The sequence below is a fragment of the Siphateles boraxobius genome, unplaced genomic scaffold, assembly GCF_051911475.1.
Source record: "Siphateles boraxobius isolate OS27281-9 unplaced genomic scaffold, OSU_SipBor_1 7, whole genome shotgun sequence".
In the NCBI taxonomy this organism is placed as follows: Eukaryota; Metazoa; Chordata; class Actinopteri; order Cypriniformes; family Leuciscidae; genus Siphateles; species Siphateles boraxobius.
In genome coordinates, this window is record NW_027509197.1 from 8,113,821 (window position 1) to 8,136,968 (window position 23,148).

The 23,148-nt window shown below is 37.9% G+C and overlaps 1 protein-coding gene across 2 annotated transcripts in view; it reads left to right on the forward strand.

Moving 5' to 3' along the window:
- The window catches only part of gsk3ba (glycogen synthase kinase 3 beta, genome duplicate a), a 60,437-nt gene that overhangs the window by 27,647 nt on the left and 9,642 nt on the right, over positions 1-23,148 (forward strand). For both annotated transcript variants that reach the window (XM_077216744.1, XM_077216745.1), the window contains exons 3-5: positions 9,242-9,325; positions 20,600-20,710; positions 22,589-22,719. In XM_077216744.1, the coding sequence (XP_077072859.1) occupies positions 9,242-9,325; positions 20,600-20,710; positions 22,589-22,719 (326 nt within the window). The remainder of the gene's footprint in view (positions 1-9,241; positions 9,326-20,599; positions 20,711-22,588; positions 22,720-23,148) is intronic.

Here is a 23,148-nt window from a genome sequence, read left to right on the forward strand (position 1 = left end):
AAAAATGAAGATATCGAATAGAAGAGAAAATAAAATAAAATAGTTAGTATAAACGGATCGAGTGTTGCCAAAAAAGATGCGTCTTCAGCCATTTCATGAAAATGGTTGAGTTCGGCAGGCCATTCCACCAGCAGGGAACAGTCAAGGTGAAGGTCCATGAGAGCGATTTTGTGCCTCTTTGAGATGGCACCATGAGGCTTCGTTTACTTGCAGAACGCAAGCTTCTGGATGGCACGTAATTCTGGAGTTATGGGTTTGGGTAAAAGGGTGCAGAGCCAGTGGTTGTTCTGTTGGCAAGCATCAGTGCCTTGAATTTGATGCAAGCAGCAATTGGCAACCAGTGCAATTTTGTGAGGAGAGGTGTGACGTGTGCTATCTTTGGCTCCTTAAAGACCACTCTAACTGCAGCTTTCTGGATCAGTTGCAGAGGTTTGATAGTGCAAGTTGGAAGACCTCCCAAGAGAGCATTACAATAGTCCAGTCTGGATAGAAGAAGGGCTTGGACAAGGGGTTGCATAGCATGCTCTGATAGGAAGTGCCTGACCCGCCAGATCTTGTATAAGCCAAATCTGCACTACCTGGCAGTTCTAGCAATGTGGTCTGTGAAGTTCAATTGATCATCAATCACAACTCCAAGGTTGCTGGCTGACCTTGATAGAGTATTGGATGACGAACCTAGCTGAATGGCGAAGTTGTGGTGTAGTGTTGGGTTGGCTCGGATCACAAGCCACTCTGTCTTCACATGGTTTAGTTGAAGGTGGTGGTCCTTCATCCTGCAATAAAATGTCTGTCAGGCAGGCTGAGATTCGAGCAGCTACCGTCGGATCATCAGGCTGTAATGAGAGGTAGAGTTGTGTGTCGTCTGCATAACAGTGATAGGAAAAACCACGTTTCTGAATCACAGATTCTAGTGATGACATGTTGATGGAGAAGAGAATTGGTCAAAGCACTGAGCCCTGAGGCACCCCAGTAGCTAAATGTTGCGACAACCTATAGAACCTACCCGAGAGTCTCGGCTATTTTTGATATTATCAAATGTGTATTATTAACATGATATCAATATATAATGAAATAAAAAAAATCACAGCCATACTAATTTATGCATCTTTTTGAGTCAATAACAAATTTATTGAAGAAAAAAACTAATTTATAAGGAATGTAAGGATAAATGTAACATATTTTCCCATTTAATTACAGGCCCTAATTTCATGTTCTGATAAGTTCATCTGTGTACATTTTTGTTTAATATTGAGAAGAAGCTCACCATAATATGACTGAAGGGGATTTTACGGTGTTTCCTGACAGATGACAGACATCATCTTTTTCGTAAACTGCAGCAGAGAAGAATGATTGACAGAAGAAGGATGTCACCTTTCCTGAGCAACGAAACATAAATGCAGTCGTGCTGAGAATGACGAAGATCAGATGGTGGTGTGAATGAAATTTAGGTCACTCATGTCAGCGAGCAATTTTTGCTTGTGTGAAAAAGTTGACCTCGTCTCATTGTGACAGTAAGCCATTCACATCAGAGAGATGTAGTGTATCTATCTGGTGTGTGTGTGAGACAGAAATGGGTCACATGTGAAGGACAGCATGTGTACAGTGACCTGACAGAGATATTGACACCGTGTGCTGATGTGTGTGTGTTTTGTCTATGAAGCTTTGCACCATTTCCATTGTCACTTTGTCGGGTCCTCTAGGGTGAAAGTGGTGATAAGGCATCACTGGCACATTCCGAACAGGAAGGTTGTTCCAGAAGGTAGAGGGCATTATACTGAGTTCTAGAAGTATCACAAGGTAGTATCACATGTATTTTGAAGGAGAAGGCCTGTAAAAAAATCCATCCAAGATACCATATGAAACCTGTGAAATCAATTATAAATATATAATTCATTCAATACTAAGAGGCATTGATAAAAATGTGAAATATACAGAGCCCCTAAGGAGAAACAGTGATGTAAAAAAAAAACTGCGCTTCCTTGAAAAAAAAGTTGTTCACTCACAAAACCTTTGAATTCTCTCACAAAAGTATTGCTTTCCCCGAGAAAATCATTGAAATATATAGTTTTTCCTCCCACCTCATATTAGCTCTATTACCAGAACTTAAAACGTCCTTTTACTGACGGCTGCTTCTCAAATCTCAGTTCAACGCGGGATTCACAAACGCTTGCTCTTGAAAGGTGGGTCAGTACCCAGTTTATTTGGTACAGCTTGCTCCTCAGAGTCAACCTGTAAGTATGAATAATCATTGATATTATATACCTGCTGGGTGTTTTTATATTGTGTAAGTTTCCGGCTAACCGGCTAACTCGCGTTACTACTGTTTTACTGGAATACTTCTGCTAAGCATCTGTGGGCCACTATTACCTAAAACTGTGTCTATTAATGCAGATTGTCTGTCATTCTTACTACTTTGAGTAAAGGTAAAGGATGGAGCAAGATTTGTTTTACAAACGTTTGTTACATCAGTCATTCATGTTAGTGTTGGACGAACATATGCACCATTATTGATACAGTTCTCGCATGTGCACTGCAATAAATTAGAAATATACACATCGGTTTGTTGATAGACATGCACTGACTAACTGAATAACTAGTTGAATTGCAAAGAACTTTATAGTTCTTCCAATGTTTCATCATTGGACTCGCGCTCGGATTGATATGGTAAAATTGACGTCGTCGTCTTTATAGTGTGTGTAATCGCTGAGGACTGAGGACTGTGCAATGCATATTATGAGAAAATATACATATATTTTTTTTACCATTGATGCATGTAAACTTGTTGTTGGAGACTTCCAAAACAAAACCAGGAACCTTTAAAATAGCATGCTAAAACAACATGCTAACTCCAGCCTCTGTTGAAATCAGCCACTAGCCAAAAAACAGCAGGGCTGTGTTTAAAATCGCCCCCTACACACTCATTCAATATTCCCTAAATTAGTCCACTAACATAGTCTACTTGAAGCAGTGAATAAAAACGAGTTCAGACTGAGTGCGCCGGAAGCAAACTGGATTTATCTTGAACGGTCAGCGAAACTGTACTTACTCAAACAATTAAATAATCGATTAAAAATGAATTTATACCTGTATGATATTACGCGGTACCCACATTGGACCAGCAGTTAGGAAAATGGATGGATGGATGATTCATTTGCAGGCGAGATGCAGTAATTCATTCGGTGCAACCCTCACAGTGCATTATCGGTATTGTCTTGCTGTTGCGTGTACATCGGTTGTACACTTGTTATTGCGGTGCATTATGGGATTCAATGAGTGCACACGATAATGTTTACTATGGTTTCGGACACCACTAAATGGCTGTTCCCTCAAATAGTGCCCTATTTAGGGGAATAGTGAGAGATTTTGAACACAGCCTAGGTCATGCTCAGTAACATTTGCCAAGTAAAGTTTGGCAAATTAATCATTTCTGGTTAGTGAGACTTGTTAATTTTTGCTGCCACATGTTGTTTTGTAGAATTGGGCAAAAGTGAAAATGTCATGTTTAAATACCTGTAGAGTGTTGTGAGCTGTGTGCGTCATCTGTGAAGTTAATTCTCTTCATGTGATTCTCTTGCAATTATTTCTGTCATTTTCTTTGCCACATTCCTTTCAATGGAGTTTGCTCCCTCTCTTGCTCATAGCTCTTCCGAGAGAGGATCTGTATGTGTGAAGTGTGTCAATATCTGTGGGAGTGTTTATCTGTTTAACCTTTGTCCTGCAACAAACACACACATATTTGCATATATATAATACTAGCATGTGTGAACAGACGTACTATTCATTATCCTATAAGCGTAGGCTTCTTTGGCATCAGTGGATATTTCTATTATTTGTATAAAGATAGAGAAAAACCTAGATAAGTGATATATATCCATATGCTGATTTGGTAAGCAGAAGACAGCAATCAACATTGCCTTTTTTAATGCTTGTGAAATGTAATAGCGCAGATGTAGTACAGTGATGTAATGGGGGCTTTTCACAGTAATCAATGATTTTCCATGAAGTGGATGTGTACTTGGCCATGTGCATGAAGCAAAGGTTCTGTTTGCTTTTTACTTAACCGAGTATAGCCTTATTTCTATCAACCACTTATAGGGCTGCGAGATATACAGTAGTTATTTTTCCATATTCTAATCTTGATATTGTTTAGCCTTTTGAAGGTATTCTGTCTCAAAATGCATGCATTTTCTCTAAAATAGCTTAAAATGGTGGTTTCATTTCAATGAGAGGAACAGCCATTGTAACCAAGTAGATTCAATATGTTTTATTCAAGAAAAAAAATAGTCCTATTTACAACTGTCAAGAACTGTTTTCCACACTGTTGTTCACTAAATGATCTCAACAAACTATAACATTCAGACCCCATACTCATACTCACCAATATGAAAATACATAGCAATGTGGAGCAATACAATATTTAGTAAATGGAATTGGTTCACTAAAAAGGAGGTTTTGAAATGATTCAAGGAAATAAAACATACACAACTCCTTTCCCCCGCCAGCGTTTTTGAAAAAAGTTGCCAGCTAGCCAGCATTTTTGATCATTTTCACAAAAGTTTCATGGCCCCCAGAATATTTTATTGTACGAATATCTGAATATGCAATATATCAAAAGAAAGAACAGAGCCTCTGCTTTTAAACAAACAAAAACAAAACCGTTTTATTCTAGCTTTATGCATTCCTTTTTTATCAACTCTTGAATGTGGGTAAGTTTCATAAAAAAGCAACATTTAGAAAATCAGTGCTTCATCCAGACTGGATTCAGAACGAAAAACAAAACATTGATGGAATAGATCTAGTCCTGGGTCGACATTTCATTCAGTAAAATTAGGCAGTTTTATTTATATGCTGTGTAATGTTGATGATGCTGATAATTTTGATTATTTATACATATCTGCTAACATATGCTATTGGTTGTTTCTGCTTCATCTATGCCTGTGTTTGATCAGGAGATTCAGTTATCTTTCAGAATATGCATAATAGCGCCCCCTACCGTATAACAGTGAAAGCACAGGAAAGAGTTAACTAAAGGGCCATCCACACGCTAGCCGGACATGTTTGACCATTGCGCTGACGTTTTTTGGTCTACTGACTAGGGATGGCGAAAACTAAAAATTTTCTTGACCGACCACCGAGCCTCATTAGCCGGTTGAAACCGATTAACCGATTGGTTTAAAAAATATGCCACGCTATTTGAAATAACAGCCATTTCGAGCCGCGCCTGCAATTTCGCAACTCTGTTGCATCTCTCTCTGCCTCCCGCTCACACACACACACACACTGCCCCGGCGCCGCGCTTCCACTCACGTCACTTTTTTAAAATCCCCTACAGCGCGAAACATGAGTCCCGCAAACGCGGCGCCGAGGAGCTTGTATGTAATCGGAGGACAAATGGCTCCTTAGTTTTGAAATGGTTTGGGTACAAGGTGATCGCGTTGAAAATAAAGGCGTTAGTCTAGCGTTAGAAGCTCATTTGAAACATTGCAGCGTCTCATTTAAGAAAATGACAGCTCCGAAGAGACTCGGCTTAGTTTGAGGTAACGTTAGTGCTAACAATAATAAAGAAAGATGATGATCATCACCTTATCTGTTACCACTGAAATGTAGATGTAATGTATTTCTACAGTATTACTACTGTATTTACGCACTGTATCACACAAGTTGCAACTTACTGTATCATTATTTTTGGTGAAATGGTCCCACACACTAACCTTACGTTTCTTTGCACGCTTCATCCTGTCGTCTGCCCTGGCTCTAACCTCCAGTGTTTTAGCCTGTAGCCTTTACTTTTCGCAAACCTTGTGAGCGCGCGAACCCAAACGCTGTGACCTCGCGCCAAATGTTTTTATTGGTTTATTAAGTACAAACAGGCGAGTTATGAAAAATTTAGTGTGAGGGATTTGTTCACTTCACACAAAAATATCTTCGAATAAGATGGCTAACTTTAGTAGCGTTTAGTCCACTGTCTATAATAGCCTAATTTAGAGATCACTTTTTTTTTTTAACCGACTACCGACAACTTTGATCGGTTAACGTTGAGACGGTCAACCATCGGTCAAACAGTCATCGGTTAGCATCCCTACTAGTGACAGGTTAAAAGAAGTTCAACTTTTAAAAACGTTAGTGCCCAACGGTTGGAAAAGCGGCTAATTAGATGATTGAATTGATTTTAAAGATGTATACCTGATATATACACCAATGCACCAATGCAAAATGTTCTATATATTGTAATAATTACTTCAATGAGCTCATTGTTTCCGCCTAAAATTAAAACATGTTAGCTAACTGCGTGATTTTTATGTGTACATTTCTGAAATGCCTTACTTCAGATTATTACCTCTGAAAACAGATCACTCTAAATTGTAATGTAGACACATGCATTCTCTGTAAAGCTACTTTGAAATGTACAGAGCCCCTAAAGGGACATGGTGAATGAAAAAAAAAAATGCAATTGAGGAAAAATCCCCCCGAGAAACTTTGCATTCGCTCGCAAAGAGCTAAAAAGGTTTTGCGAGCGAACGCAAAGTTTCTCAGGGGAACGCAAAACATTTGTGAGAGAAGTGAGAACACAAAATCATTGATCATTCTCATTTTTTCTCCCATCTAATTTTTCCCCCCCATCACTGTCCCTTTAGGGGCTCCGTGAAAACAATATGTATTGTGAAAAGTGTTATACACATAAATGTGAATTGAATTGTGTATACTTGGAAAGGATACGCGTTCGACTGTACATATGCGCTTAAAAAATACCATTGCAATACCATTCGCTTAAAAAAAAATCAAATTTCACTTTGGGTTTACAGAAAGAGAAAGACGTGAGAATGAAAGAATCACAAAAAATGCCGAATGATGTTTTAACAAAGTTCGGAAGGAACACGTTCAAATGATCTATCCAATCAGCACAAGAAGAGGCCTATATATACCCAGCCGACTCACCTACTGTATGTTCCTCAGTTTTCAGCATCCCTCCACCACCCCGTCTCCTCACACTCACCTGGTTCCTATCCTAGCCAGGAATACGGGGGAGTACCCTGGGTTCAGGCCAAAATCCTGAGCTCGGAGGCTCTCCTCGGACAGCATGCCAAATTAAGCAGTCTCTTTTACTCTTATCTGATTATTTGTAAGTGTGAACTCGTGAATTGTTCTTTGTGAAAGAGGTCATCATTTGGTTGATTTAAGCCGGATGTGAAGTTGTGTGTGTAAATGGAGCGACCTGATGAGAGTTACTGTATGCAGAGTTGGCAGTGACTTGTGTGTTCACAAATTACCACCCACTGTGTGATTGTGATGGAGTTACAGTCTAACAGAGTCACACAAAACACATACACACATACACACACACACACACACGAACACAAGTTTGATTCTACACCCCTCAATAACATTAGCAATAAATCCCTGATACTAGAGCAAGAATAAATATCCCATTAAACACACCTTAAAAACTGCAAATATTAACTCTTAAATTAGAAAAAAAATTCACACATTTCCCAATTAAGTAAACAAAGTAATTACAAACTAAAATTATTTAGAGTAAGGGCTATTTTTCTTGTCAATATTGTTGTTTGCTAAATATTCATGACATAATACACAGCAGCAGATCTATTAGGGTGCATTTATACTGGAAGACTCCAATATAGACAATATATATATATATATATATATCACTCAGATTCTTAAATTGTACATTAACTTGTCTGCCACGGATGCATTTTAAGAGATGTGAAGAATGTGGGCTTCTATCCAAAGGCAATCTATTCAGAGAGAAACAACTACAATAAAGGCATTATTTTATAATTTTATATATTTTAAAATATTATATGTCGTCTGTAGTGGTTCACAATTTGTACAGATTATTTTCATACTGATTGTAAATCATACTGAAGTGGCCAGTTAACCCAGACCACATTTTCAAGTGGACTTCAAGTGGAACTTTCAAGTGGAAAAAAAAAAATAAGTTTCACACCAACCAAATGAACTGACCACTGATGTCAAACAGACACTGAATGTACTAGCCCTTCTGTTTTCCAAAGTTGCTGTTGTCCTGACTAAACAATCCTCAAAAGCCTTAAAGTTGTATTAGAAATGAAGTCTTCCTATATTTAATGCCCTTCCATCATCTTCTGCTGCTTTCATTGTAAATAGAGGAAACATCTCTCTCAGACGCACACCATGTGGGTGGTGCTTTAAATAAAATTGTTGCTTAGCCAATTTCTCTTGTGGATGCCGCCAGATGACACTGGTTGTCATGGTTACGGGCCATTTCAGTAGCTTCTTTTTTGATCTATTATTCTGGTCAGATATGGGTCAAAAACTGACCCAAGTCCTCTAAGCGAAGAATTCTGTCGAGAATACTATTGCAGGTTCATTTTATTCAAGCTTTTGCCATACCTGCTATTTACAGCTGAAATGAAGCACTCTCACACACACACACACACACACACACACACACACATATATATACATACATGCAGTATGTAATTATTATTAAAGGCTATCAAAAAATTATGTTGTTGTTGCTTTGTATTTCTTTTGGAATTGGAATTAGAATTTGATTATTGAAATTTCAATCACAGTCTTACAGTTTAATTTCAGCAATGTAGGGTGTTTTTAGAAAATGTGGAAACTAGACTCCAGTTCTGATGCCTGTACCAAACTGTAATGGGTAGTTTAGCTCCTATGACGAGGAAAAGCTGGTATGCTTGAGCATTTTGCCCTTTTTTAAGGTTGCATCTTGTGACATCACATCCTGTTTTTCGTTAGTTTAGATGTCTTGATGTCCATGTTATGTTCATATTTCAGCCAATCGGAAGGTGGGTCTCGGTCCAATTGTTTGGTGCGCACCAGGGTCTGGGTGGCAGCTTTCACACTTATTCGAATGAACTGCACTAACAAACCAATCGCACCAGGGTTCATTTTAAACGAATCAAACCTGCCAAGTTTGAAAACACTCAATGTTGCAGTTCCTGAATAAATGAATGAATGAATCAATCAATTAATGACCAATTGGAGAGGCACTCTGCTTTATTTACTTAAATAATGTCCCCTAAATTTGAAACTTGGTCTGCCTTTCTACTCATCTTCCAAATAATTTGCGCTGGATCACAAGGATTAAAAGTGACATCAACTTGTTAAACTTAGCTGAGAGTGCTGCTGTGTCCGAGTACTACACAACTGAGAATATTATTTAATACATTATTATACATTAATTAAATTGTTTTCCTTTTTGTGTTTTTTGCAGAACCGTGAGCTTCAGATCATGAGGAAACTGGACCACTGCAACATTGTGCGTCTCCGTTACTTCTTCTACTCCAGTGGAGATAAGGCAAGTGCCTCTCTTGTATCACTTCATCTTGTGCAGTTATCTCCTGCTACATCACAGTGTGTTTTTATGCTGTGCCCTTTTCAGTGTCATATGTCTGAACTAGGCAATATAGTAAATACATATATTCACAATGTCTTTATAATCTATAAATCTTGTTCCTGGGGGCGGGGTTTATGTACATTTTAGGGTTAGTGATCTCAATAACCCGTGAGGAATGTTGTGTAGTCCCTTACCTGCTGTTTGTTGTAATCATTGAAAAGCAATTTCTTTTAAAGCAAATATCTCCCTTTGCTTTGAACTTTGAGCGTTGTAACTTTGCAGATGTTGTTTATGCTCAAACAGCAACATTACACACTAGCTAAAGTTAGAAAAATGTAATCATAATTAACCACCCCTCTAATACCCCTTTTCCACCAAAAAAGAACGGGTTCGGAACTGGTGCTGGTTCAAAGTTGGTTCGGAGTTGGTTCAACTTGCGAACCTCCTCAGAACCTGTTTGTTTTTCCACTTCTAGAGTGCTCAGCGAACGACGTCGTTACGTCACTGTGTACGTCGCTTTACGTCTCAGCTAGAAACGCTTGCAAGTACAACATTACTTTGGGATTATCTCTAACTCGTGAACCAAGAAGGCTTTAAAAACAATTGAAATATGTAAGTCTTTTAATCTTTTCCTTTGATATGTAATCTTTTCTGATTAGTTATGTACACCTGTCTTGTCTTTTTTTTCTCTCCGTTTATTTGTTCTATTTTGTGACTGTTTTCTTCTTTGCTTACATAATGTTTTCAATAAATTTTTTTTTAAAAAAAGCTAGAAACGCTTGCGCCAACTTCAAGCATAACAATTACAATGGCGGACTACATCGTGTTTCTGCAAATGTTTCTCCTGGCTTTGCGGTCAGAAAAGATGTTTAGGACACATCTAAACCCGCCCCCAGCCCCCGACGTAAGCATGGTGGTAAAAGAACGGTTCTCTGGTTCTAGTCCAGCAAAGAGTTGGTGCCGCTTTGGAACCAGTTTTCCTGGCCGAGAACCGGTTCTTTGGCTGTCGAAACACAAAGAACTGGTTCGCGCGCAGGCACCGGCTCCGAACCGGCTCTCAAAACGCTTTGGTGGAAAAGGGGTATAAGAGATTTTTTTAAACTATATCGCCCAGCCCTTGTCTAAAAGCCTCTGTGTTTTTATTAATCTCTAATGGAGTCTAATGGTGGCCAGATGCTGACCGGAGATAAATCGACTCTGAGAACTTCTTCCCATGTGATTATCTGTGTATCTGCAAGGCATACAGTACGTAGGCTTGACACTCTCTGACTGAGATATTAAGACACACACACACATAAATACTGTCAACACTGCAACGTCGTCTGACCACCAACCACATATCTGCCTCTCAGTCTTTCTTGGTCTCGATTATCTCACACATCATACGCACAGAACCACTCGACCTCTTGCCCACACACCATGACTTTGCAAAAACGCCTGACCACCGTTTTTTCTTCTCTGAGAAACATACTTTCGAAATGTCAGCTGATTTCTGCGCTCACACACCCACATGAACGCCGCTACCCCTCTGTAACCCAGAATCACAGAGCACCAGGGTAAAGGCTAACAGGGAGTGCATGGAGAACAGGTCCATAAAATAATAATAATGATAATAGTCTAGGTAACTGGAACAAGATCTGAAGGGGAAGGAAGATGAAAAATCATGTCCATGGCGGTAGTGATACGGCAACAGTCCATTCGTTCACTGAGAACAAACCCTTAACATTATTCCAAGATCATTTTTATGTTAAAATTCTCTTTTCCGAGTTTAAAAGTGAAGTGTGTAATTTATGTGCTTTACTAAACTGGGGTGCATTTCCCAAAAGCATTATTAGCCAACTTTGGTAACATTTTCCATCATTGCCAACAGTTGAATGATTCTGATTGAACAGCTTTCTGTTGTTGTTTGTGAAAATTAACTATAATAATATGACATTAATTGCATTCTCGAATTGATTAAACACCAAAAGTTATTACTCCACCTCATTAACATCAGTCCTATTTTGTTGAACCAAAATGATGGAGGTGCGACTATGTTACCGCAGTTTCAGAGAATCGTAAACTTTACGGCCCTTTCACACCACAAACGTAAATGCGATGAAGATTTTGAATAGAATTGGTGGATTCATATGGAGCTATTCACACCAGACACAAACATTTGGCTCGTCAAATCTAGGTTTTTTTCTTTGGTGAATGTGTAATTATTTTCTTCTTCATTGTCTGATGATAACCACCAGCACCTGTGATCAGACGTTCTATTTTATATTATGACAATGCTTGGCAACTGTAAACATCCGGCCTGTTCGCACCAAGGATGATAACTATAATGATAACTATAACCATAAAGTTTTAAAAATCACTCTCACTCTAAGAGATCGTATGGAAGACTTTTTATCTCACAACTGAGAGTTTGCACTTGTGAGAAAAAAAAGTCAGAATTGTGTGATGTAAAGTCGCAATTGCATGTTATAAAGCAGGAGTGCAAGATATAAAGTCGAAATTGTGAGAAAAAAGAATTGCTAGTTTATTTCTTGCAATTGCAAGAAAAAAAAGTCAGAATTGTGTAATATAAAGTAGGGCTGCACAATTAATCGACTTTCTAATTACGATTACGGATGCCACGATTACGTAATCGTTCAAAGCCGCGATTACAAAAGAAAATCCACTCTGCGTGTGTGTGTGTTTAGAGCATAATTATGTTATGAGAGGCGAATCACGACTACTTCAGAAAACCCAGCACAATATGACATACCAGGCAGTGACGTAAGTGTACGCTGAAATAAAAAGTCTTTCATCTCAGAAAAACGGACTTTACTGTCCTGTCAGCCGTTATACTGTGCTCGTAGCGCGCACTCTTCAATTGCACGCGCAAATGCGGCGGCGCGCGCTGTGTATCGCTTCACTGTATAAAGTGCAAAAGAAACTACGAGCAACGTCGTTACAATGTAAATTAGTAAGTCACGGAATAAAAGTAAAATACCAATAAATCACGTGTTAGCTGAGAAGGATTTACATGCAGGTATGATTTTCATTCTATTCACCAGGAGCTGTTTCATTAACAGTTCTTGTTAGTATTGTGAATTCACCATGGTAAGTGTCGTTTCCATAACCCAAAAATGCCACTTTACAAATAGAATAGGCAGGAGGTAATAGCTATATTAACTTGATAAACAATGTTAGCCGTGTTCACCCCGAGCTGTTACGCCTGGCAGAGCCGGACTGCTTTAGAGTAAGAGAATGAGCTTCAACGTCACCCGAATCCGCAGCCAAAACAAATAATCCACCAGCCTCAATATTGTTCTCTGATTTAAGTATTCGCTGCCAGCCGATGGTGAAATTACAATTATTCTGTGTTGTTACGGGTGATTATAAATGATCGTCATTTTTAACAGTGAACTCTCGACGGTTGATGCACGCGCCTCTAATGGCGACATATACACTGATGAATGAGCGCTACTTTTAAATAAACATTTCTTTAAAACAAGATTGATTTGATAAAAGTTTATTTTCTTAATGGCATAAACAGGCCTTTGAAATTCAAACTGGAATGTCACTGTTTCTGTCACTGCGACTTCCCGAACAGACGAACACACACGCACGCGCACGGATCACTTTTAAAGTAAATTTGAAAATTGAGGATGCGTTGCATTGAAATGCATTGTGATACCCAATTGAACTGAATCGATGACATGATAATCGAACCGAACCGTGAGACCAGTGTAGGTTCACAGCCCTAATATAAACTTTCGATTGCAAGTTATAAAGTCCAATCCTGAGGGGAAAAGACTGCAATTGTGTTATGTGTAGACTGCAATCTTGCAATTGTGACTTTATAGACTCTTTATAGACTTATCAACTCTACCAGAATTGCGAGATCTAAACTCATAATTGAATGAGAAACAAAGTCAGAATAGTAGGATAACAAGTTGCAATTAGCTTTTTTATTTTATTCTGTGGCGGAAACAAGCTTCCATAGAATAGCGAAGTCCACACCACAACTATAACGATAACGTCACAGTGGAACGATATCATTGATATCACTTTCAGAATGATTTTTTTCCCAGCTGATGAACAATAAAAACATTGACAGCCAAACAGAATCCACTCGACTTCAAATAGCTCAAGCATTTAAAGTGGCAGACAACATAATTGCTGCATGTGCTTTTAATAAAGTTAAGTCCGTTGGTGTGGACACTAGTATAGTTATTTTTATAGTTATCGTTCTTGGTGTGAAGAAGCCTTAACACTGCGCCTACACCAGACCCAATTTGAACTTCGCAACTAAATCGCCCCCATCATAATCAATAAAGCCATCACTGTAAATGTCTGTCTGATTGAACAGTGCCATAAAAGGTTTAGCAGAATCTCTACCAGTGACACATTTCTACCGTCGCATGGTGTGCACCATCATACCGCCCAGTAGACTGGTTGGCTTCTCTCTACTGTAATTTTAGTAGCTGTTCTGTTTTTTGCCTATAGTATAAACCAACATGAAATCAGAGCCCAGAGCATCTCATGGAGTGATAAAACACAAAGATAGAGAGAGATGGATGACGTAGGCTTGGAGAGAGGGAAAGAGATTAAAATCAGGCTTGAAAAGAGACCGTTCAACAATGATGAGGTGGCGTCATGTCTGGACGTGGTCTGCTCTCCCTCCAAACAACTTCCACTTCAGCAAAGTGGCACGCTTAGTAGAAGTGTTGTTGCACACTGGAGCCTGACCCCAGACCCCTTTAAACAACTCTCCCTACAGCCACAGGCGCTGTTCCAAAACATACAGTAGTAAGTGGCCTTGCTGTTCTGACTACATGAACACGTTCAAATGATCTATCGAGAGGAGGCCTAAACTGTATATACATGGACGACTCACCTATGTTTCTCGACAGATTTTCTGCATCCCTTCTTCAATCCGACTCCTCACTCCTAACCTCTGACACGCTTAACGAAAAGCCCATGTACCACCAGCCCATTAGGACACATAAACAACACATGCAGATCTATGTATTTATTCAATGACTTCAAGACTCTCGGGACTAAATATGGTACATGTTGGGTGAACCGATCACATTAAACATGAGTTCTATGTTGATAAATTAAACTCAGTGTACTATTGAAATTGATTTATTGGTTTAGTTTAGACACACTCCTGTCCCACTTCACTCACAAGTTACGCCAGTGAACATTTTTTTTATTCATAATATATTTTTGGACCTATGACAATGGTATTATATAGGTATTAATTTCCTTGCAAAAAATATTATTGAGAAACAAAGCAAGTCTTTTATGTGCATTTGTTTTATAAAGTGCAACTTTTAAAAAGTGCACTTTGGTAGGGTCAAATTAAAAGTTTTACTCTAAAGTACATTATGTTTTAATAAACTTTTGTTGTACACTTATTTTGATTTGTTGACTAACATACTAAATCACAAAGTACTTGATTCTAATATTAACTGTAGTGTGTTATTCAATAATACAGTACATTTAAAGTGAATATTTTTTACACTATCGTTGAATACGATATTATTTTCTTCCTTTTTTCTGGTGGCTTAATATGAGGAATATTCCACATGTGTTAACGCATGAAGTACTATAGAGAAAAAAAACTTCCAAAATAAAACCTATACAAACCTATAAAGATGCTTTATATAATAGATGGTTTGATTTGAATCCATTTCAAAGGCATTCTTTGTCACTTCGTGATTGATTTGAAACTTTACATATGCAACAATTGATTTCAGCAATAGTTTTCTGTTAGCATGTTTGCTTAGATAACAATGCAGTACTGTAATACGCATAAAGTAAAATAGTCTGTCTCTTATTAAATTTAATTATCTTCATTGATAATGTTTAGTATTTAATGATTCATATTTATAATCAACATTTCTATCACTTTATGTACCCTCTTGGGTGTATGTTTGATTAGATTCATTGAAGGATTGTCTTCTGACAGTCCCTTTGTCTCAAAAGAAAAAAAAACATTATGCTTATTGTCTTTAGGAACAGTCTAAATGTCTGAAGTCCATTTGATGCTTTAAAATACTGCTTACATAGTAGGTCACTAGGTTTTGGAACAGAGAAATATGTGTCTGAGTGTGTGTGGTCTCAGTGTTGAGTTAGCATGTTCAGCTGATTGAGCAAAGACTTAACCAACAGAACATATTGAAAGCATCTATTTATGAATGTCGTATGAGTCTACAGAGACAGGTGCTTGTATACTGACACGTAAGGAGATTGCTGGGTCTTGACAACCACCAGCCATTACCCATGATCCCTCTCTCTCCCATACTTAGTGCCCGCTGATTTTTCCTCACAGGGGAGCCACATAAGACCGGCACGGATGAGTCAAAAAATACATCTACATAGACGACTCAGACGAAAATAGGAAGAGAGAGAGAGTGGTAGAGAAAGAGGCTCTAGGTTGTGTCACATGGTATTTTGTATTTGTGTGAAACAAACTCATTTATTCATGCACTGTAGCTATATGTATCTTGTCTCACACTTTTATTCAGCAAGGACACATTCAATTGGTGATAAGTGACACAGTAAAGACACATAATGTGACAAAATAATTCTAATTCGAATAAATGCAGTTATTTTGCATCTTTCTGTTCATCAAAGAAAAAAAAAATATTAAAAAAATATTAAAGCTATACTGTGTGATTTTTACCCCCATCTAGCGATGAAAGGGTATATGACCATCCAGTGAATATTAGTTGATGTTCCTCTCAATTGACCCTTCGCTAAGCCACGCCCGAAAACCGCCACGTGCCAATCGTGTCTTAGCAACGGTAACTAGGCGCGGGAGGTCTGGCAAGCTTTCGAGCGAGGGAAACATGCCCAAGCGTTGGGCGTATAGATTGTGCTAATCTGATACCTGGTATCCTAAAAGTTTGGACGGGGGAGGGGAATTTTTTTCCTTCCCGAAAATCTAAAAGCCAAGGTGAGAAATGATGTGCGTGGATCAAGCAGTGTGGGAGACCCCATTCACAACTAAGTGTCGACAGGATTGACAAAAACACATATTGCTTGGAAGTTGGAAATAATTACGGTTCTTTGTTCATAATGCACATGTTTTAACGTAAAATATGACATTTAAAGACAAGAGGGAGGCTCACTGACATACTTAAAATATATTTCAGCATTTTGTTAATCGACGGCCTACTACCCCTGACTGGGTTAACCCAATCCGATCGCGGCTCTCCAGGTGTTAGTGTTATTCCACAAGATTTATGGATAAACTGTTTGATTTATAATTATTAGATTAGTTTCACATTTCACTTACCCTGCTGTGCACGAACATAGCTGTTCCTCGATTTGTGTGTTTCCCATGTGAATGGTCAGCGTATGAGGCGGCGGCTGCTGCGACTATAGGCTTTAGCTTCAATTTTTATTAAATTATTCTCTAATCTGTTGCATATTATGTCGTGGATATATCCCTCGAATGCACACTGAAGTCCCTTTTGTCTTGCTCTCTCAGATATTTCACATGTTCGCCAAAAATTACTAATTATCTCATTGGGAATGTTTGACAGCGGTGCATACACACTGTAATAGATGTGCTAGACGCGAAAGCTTGACAGGCGTAGCAACAGTAACTAAGGAGGGCGGGGCTTAGCGAAGGGTCAATTCCGATTTCGTTTTAACTCCTACGGTGGCCAATGTAGTCCAAGATTAACATGGCTTCCAGTTCGACCTCGTCCATGAGTGTTCCTTCAAGTGATGAGGTTATTTTAGAAAACTATTATAATTTGCAGTAATTTAATTTGTCAGGTAACTTATAGGTTATGACATCCGTGTAAAATGAATATAGTTTTAAGTTTTCGTTATTTTTTTACCATTTCATTGCTAACATCAGTTATCAAGTTCCCAGACGAATGCAAGCTAATCTTAGTAAAGTAACTTTTATCAGTGCTATCGTTATTCTGTATGTTGTACGACATCACTAGCGTAAGGCAAAGTTTACATTGTAGGCTATATCATTTTCTATACCATTAAAATATTAATCACATGTTATCTGTAATAGAACACGGATTTATGTCACAAGGTAAACAATACTTTTCATCATTGACGCGAGGAAACCTATCCTAGATGTCGTTCTAGCGTTATGCACAGCACACCATGATATAATTAGCCAAGCAACAATGAAACTTCCAATATACACAAATAGGCTTAATTAACGTTACATGTCGAGAAGAAAGCAGGCAACGTCGGCGTCCTTTTTAAAATTGTTGCTCGTCATGAGCTCTTTCCATCTTGGAAAGGCCACTCTTGATTTGCCTGTTGCGTTGCCGTCTTAATTCTCTTTTTCGCTTCCTTGGCGACTCTGATACGTATCCTCGAGAATAAGAGTGATCCTCCATCAGCAACAGACTTTCAAAAAGGCTTTCAGGTTTTTATATATCAGTCTCAAGCAATCCCCCTCTTGACATTCGACACGGTGCCATCGAGTGTTAAAACGTGAAAGGCGAAGCTTGAATTAACGGGTATGTCCCTCTTTGGCTAATGTACTTTCAAGATGGAGGGGCAACATGACAACCGACATTAGAACCCCTTACCCGTATGTATTTTCAATGGCATATTATACACTCACGAGAATACTTTATTACTTGAACGAAGTAAATATACATTAATGAGCACATATATTTTTGAAAGAACTAAGTGTTTTTAGCTAAGAATAAACTAAAAAAGTTACACAGTGTAGCTTTAAGCAGCACAACTGTTTTAAGCATTGATTATAATAAATGATAAGAAATGTTGCTTGAGCAGCAAATCAGCATATTGTAATGATTTCTGATCATGTGACAGTAAACTAGAGCAATGACTGCTGAAAGGATAGAAAAAAGTTATTTAAAGTTCAAATAATATTTCACAATATTACTTTTTTTGTTCAAATAAATACAAGCTTGTTGAGCGTAAGAAACTTTTTTCAAAGCATTAAAAATCTTAAGAACTGTAGTGTATGAGACTTGATGAATAGGATTGGGAATCAAGAACCAGTACTTATTCAGAATTAGAACCAAATGATTTTCGTGACATTCATTCCCCTTAATAGCAACAGTAATAAAGTTATTTTTAATGAATTAGTCAAAAAGTCTCTCTCTTGAACTCGAGAGTTTTCTCGAGTGTTTGATCGGTCTAATGAATCAATTGGAGTGAAAATTTAATAATACAAAAAAAACATTAGAACATGTTTACAATAATAATACTGTTTGGTAGTTTTGTTTAGTATTTACAACACACTATAGAGCAGTGGTTCCCAACCCTGCTCCTGGAGTACCCCCGACACTGCACGTTTTCTTTGTCTCCCTAATGAAACACACCTGATTCAACTCATCAGCTCATTAACCCATGTGATAATGAGCTGATATTGTGAAAGAGACCGTAATAGCAAGGCCTGGGGATGGATGAGTCTCTACCTGTGGGAGATGTTGGATACTGTGCCGTGAGCCACAGATCAACCAATCACATGATCACAAAGTTATGTGACCACCGAGCAGCAGCCAATCAGAATCTGGCGAGAGCATCTCAGTCGCCTCAGAGTTCCTCCGATCGGCCGTAAATGAGGAAGTGTTGCTGTTGCTGTAGCGAGGGAGGAGAGTGAGTCATGGCTAGGACTAATTTTAGCTGCACCGCACAGTCAGGGGGTTGGTTTTTCCCCCCACATTTTTTTTGGAAATCAAACATCCGTTATTGGAGAAAAACACTTGGCTAGTGAAAAATAGTGGTTCTAACAAATTCATTGTGTGTTCTCTCTTTGTGAAGAAATAGTTTGCTGCTTGTAACCAGATTTGTTTTAATTTTATTTATTTTTTTGTAAATATTTGATCAAGATTTTGTTCTAGGAATAGTAGTCATTTACTCCCCCTCATGTTGTTGCCAACCTTCTTTCTTGCTCTTGTGAAACACCAAATAAGATATATTACAAAATGTGCGGAGCAGGGTCTAAAAATAAACTTTTCAATTAAGGGTAAATTTTTATAAGGGCAATTTTTAGAATTCCTTCATTAAATGTGTCTGTGTTGTATTTTATGTCAAATACTTGATAATATATTCAGTTAATTGGCAATATATTAAATTAAATCACATGGCATGCTTAACACTCCTCAAAAGGCATAAAACAATTGCATAATGTTATGAGATTAATGTTATTTATCTCAGCCTATATAAAGTAGGCTGTGAACGGTGACTAATCTAAATACCTCTTATTGGCCATTGCATTCATATGCTCAACAGATACGTATGTGGTTGGTTGTAATGTTCAAGGCTGCAAAAAACAATGTGTAAAAATAAATCTTTGGTGCAGCGTGAGTAAATATAAATATAATGATTCAGGCAACGCTTTTCATTTAATTTTTACATTTCATTTTAATTGCAACAGTCATAATAGATTTTGATTTATTGTGGACAGGCAATTTTTGCCCCTTTATCTTGAATTTGGGGGACATTTTTGTTTGTTTTAGTGGTATGTTTGCCCCATCGCCCCGTTAATTTCCAATTCTGATGTGGAGTGCTATTTTTTTGTAATGTGAATTGAGGCTGTCGATATTTTGAATCTTTTTAAATCTTTTATAGCTCTATGTATATCTCTTTTATATTTGTACATCTTATTCTTAGATTGAATTATCTTCACATGTTAAGCGGAATATGCAATGTCAGTTTGACTCGTGACCTTTTGGGTCATGCCTAAAGTAAATGATCTCAGGCATGTGAAGTCCAGCAGAAATGGACTCTCTCACAACTGAACTTGTGGAGGAAGGAAGAAGGGGATAAAAGACAGGATGTGACATCAAATGAGGGTCAGAGTGGCCCTGTAGGCCACTCCATTTATACTTCCTTTCCTTTGGTTATTCAGGAAGATATGACTTCAGTGTCTGAGCATTTATGTTATGTAAAGATGGCGGGCATTATTATCTCTCGCTTACAGGCACAGTTCCACACAATGCATGGCAGTCAACGTCCCCAATGACATCATGCCAGAGAATCCGCTGTTTTGTGTCGTTTCCATGGCAGCTTTTTTATAGTTCGTAAGCTGGCTGTTCAATCATGGATATATATGGAGGGATGGGGCATATGGGACATTTATAGTGTAGACTTTGACTCAGAGTCATTATCCTCTTCCATACCGAGCTTACTTTATATATAGATTCACTAAAGTTATATATGTATGTGCTATTAAGCCTGACACTTTTAACTGTGTGACTTAAAGTATTTGCTTTCTTCCCACTCTGCCCACAGAAGGATGAGGTGTATCTGAATTTGGTTCTGGACTACGTCCCTGAGACCGTGTACAGAGTGGCGAGACACTACAGCCGCGCTAAGCAGACCCTTCCCATGGTTTATGTCAAGGTGCGGATCATTCCTAATGGTTTCTATTGTGTGTCCTCTGAATGATGTGTACATCCTGAGTGAAAACCTTCTCACTGGTGAGGTTTCGGGTCAGCCGAGTTTATGTTGGCATTTCCTCCCTCTCCTCCTGTGCAGTTTTGCGTCACCAGTGTCTTGACTGCTGTGATGACATCATCATGGCTTTGTGCTGTGTCCTGAGCTATATCCTTCCTGCTATTGGCAGGATGTGACATGAAGAGTGAAACACACACACACACACACACACACACACACACACACGTATGTACCGATACAATTATATGCGAAGACCGTCCACATAGATTTTAAATCAGTGGTTATCAACCAAAGCGAAACTTCCATATATAATTCTACATATGTATTTTATGTTTTGTATTATATTTATAGTAAATACAATATTTATTCAGAGGCCCAAACTTATCAAAAATATGCAATTTTGTGAAGTTGATGGTATTTATGTACAATGGTAAAAGATGTACAGATAAATGTTCCTCAATAGCCTGATATGTTTGGTACACAATTTTAACTTTTTTTTAAAATAATGTTTGGATAATCGGGTAAATCTAAGTTGCTTTAGTCCAGTAAATGTTCATTTTGAAATATCACTAAGAGTATAAAAGTTATTCTTGCGTTTAGTTTATAAAAAAAAATCTGTTAAGATCTCACAGCAAAAAGACATGTGTGCCATGACCCGAAGGGGGACATTTTTACAATTATACTAAAAGACCTTTTACTTGCTAAAAAGTATCAATCAGATGATAAAGGGCATTTCCAAGAACAATAGTTTTCATCACGTTGGCAGTGGCCTTGGAAATTTGCATATCAAATATGTTACAGTATGCTTTATAGGGTTAATAAAATCTATATTATAGATACAATATTCAACTCCATGGACATTTTTTTTAATATAAAGAATTTACTTTTTTAGTTAGTCAACCTCTAAAATATTTTATTGGGTAGATTTTTTTAAATAAAATATAAATAAAAAAAACGTTATCCTTAATACTTATCCAGTAAATTACAAACAATTGTCAAAGTCATGGGGCCTTTGAATATTAATGTGGACAATGAGGGGTCTTAGAGGAAAACAAAAAAGTTTAAGAACCACTGTTCAATTCAATCAAAAAAGTGAAAATTCTGTCATTTTTTCTTTAGCATTATATTGTTCTCAAACCATGTTACTTTATTTTATCTATGACAATAAAAAGGGGAATTTCTAAAGAATTTTGTGGCCACTCTTTTCCAAATAATGTGAAAGGGGCTGGGGTCTCAAGATCCAAAATGACAAAAAAAGCACCATAAGAGAATCCTAAAATTAGTCCTTATGACTCATGAACTATATTCCTAGAAGTCAAGACTATAAATCTTGGTGAAGAACATCGCAATAATAGTTCTCTAATAATCTTTTCCTCTATCAACGTTCTAATGGAGGAACACCATTGTTAGTGTTGCCATATTTGCCATATATTAGTGTGTGCATCACACAAAATTATTGTATTACTTCAGAAGGGTCATATGAACCTTTTTCATGATATTAAACGCTATTATGGTGGTTTTATGCCATTTTGGATCTTGATAACACCTGTCCCCATTCACTTTCATTAAATGGAAAAGAGCAGTCATGATATTGTTCGAACATTCACGTTTTTAGTTCCATGGGGGAAAAAAAGAAAGTCATTTGGATTTGGAACAATGGGTTTGGAAAATTTTCACCTTTGGTCATTCCCTTAAATCGTTTGATATTTCAAGCCATGAAGGCAAAATTATATTCTACATTTTTAGTGTGCATTATTTGTGACCTGTTATGACGTCTTTTCTAACCTAATGACCTGTGCATATTTCCTTTTGTCTTCACTGCAGTTGTACATGTACCAGCTCTTCAGGAGTCTTGCCTACATCCATTCCTTTGGGATCTGCCATAGGGACATAAAACCCCAGAATCTTTTGCTGGACCCGGACACAGCCGTGCTTAAACTCTGTGACTTTGGCAGGTCAGTTGGTAATCTCTTGACAGCCAATTCATAGGAGTCAATGCCCTTTCTGATTACCTTTCAAAGGTCTAGTGCCGGCCCCAGTGGATCTATGAACCGAAAGCATCGCTTTACTGCATTTAACCTGATAATCCCATATTACACCTCGCCAGAGGCTTCCAGATGGTCTCGCTATGCTCTGAGATATCTGTGCTGACTTCAGCTTTTTTCATTTAACCTGCTTTCCACTTTTTCTGCTTTAGGATACTAGTGGAGAATTTAGGTGAAGTGATATTTCGAGTATCCATTTTTCACTTGCCTTAAGTGGGTTGACTGAAAAGAGGGCTCGTGATTCTCCTGCTTGTTACTGATCACTTGGATAAAAAGAATGCACATTTTCCTTGAATTAGGATTAGGATGTGTATATTGGAAGAGAACTTGAGATGTTAA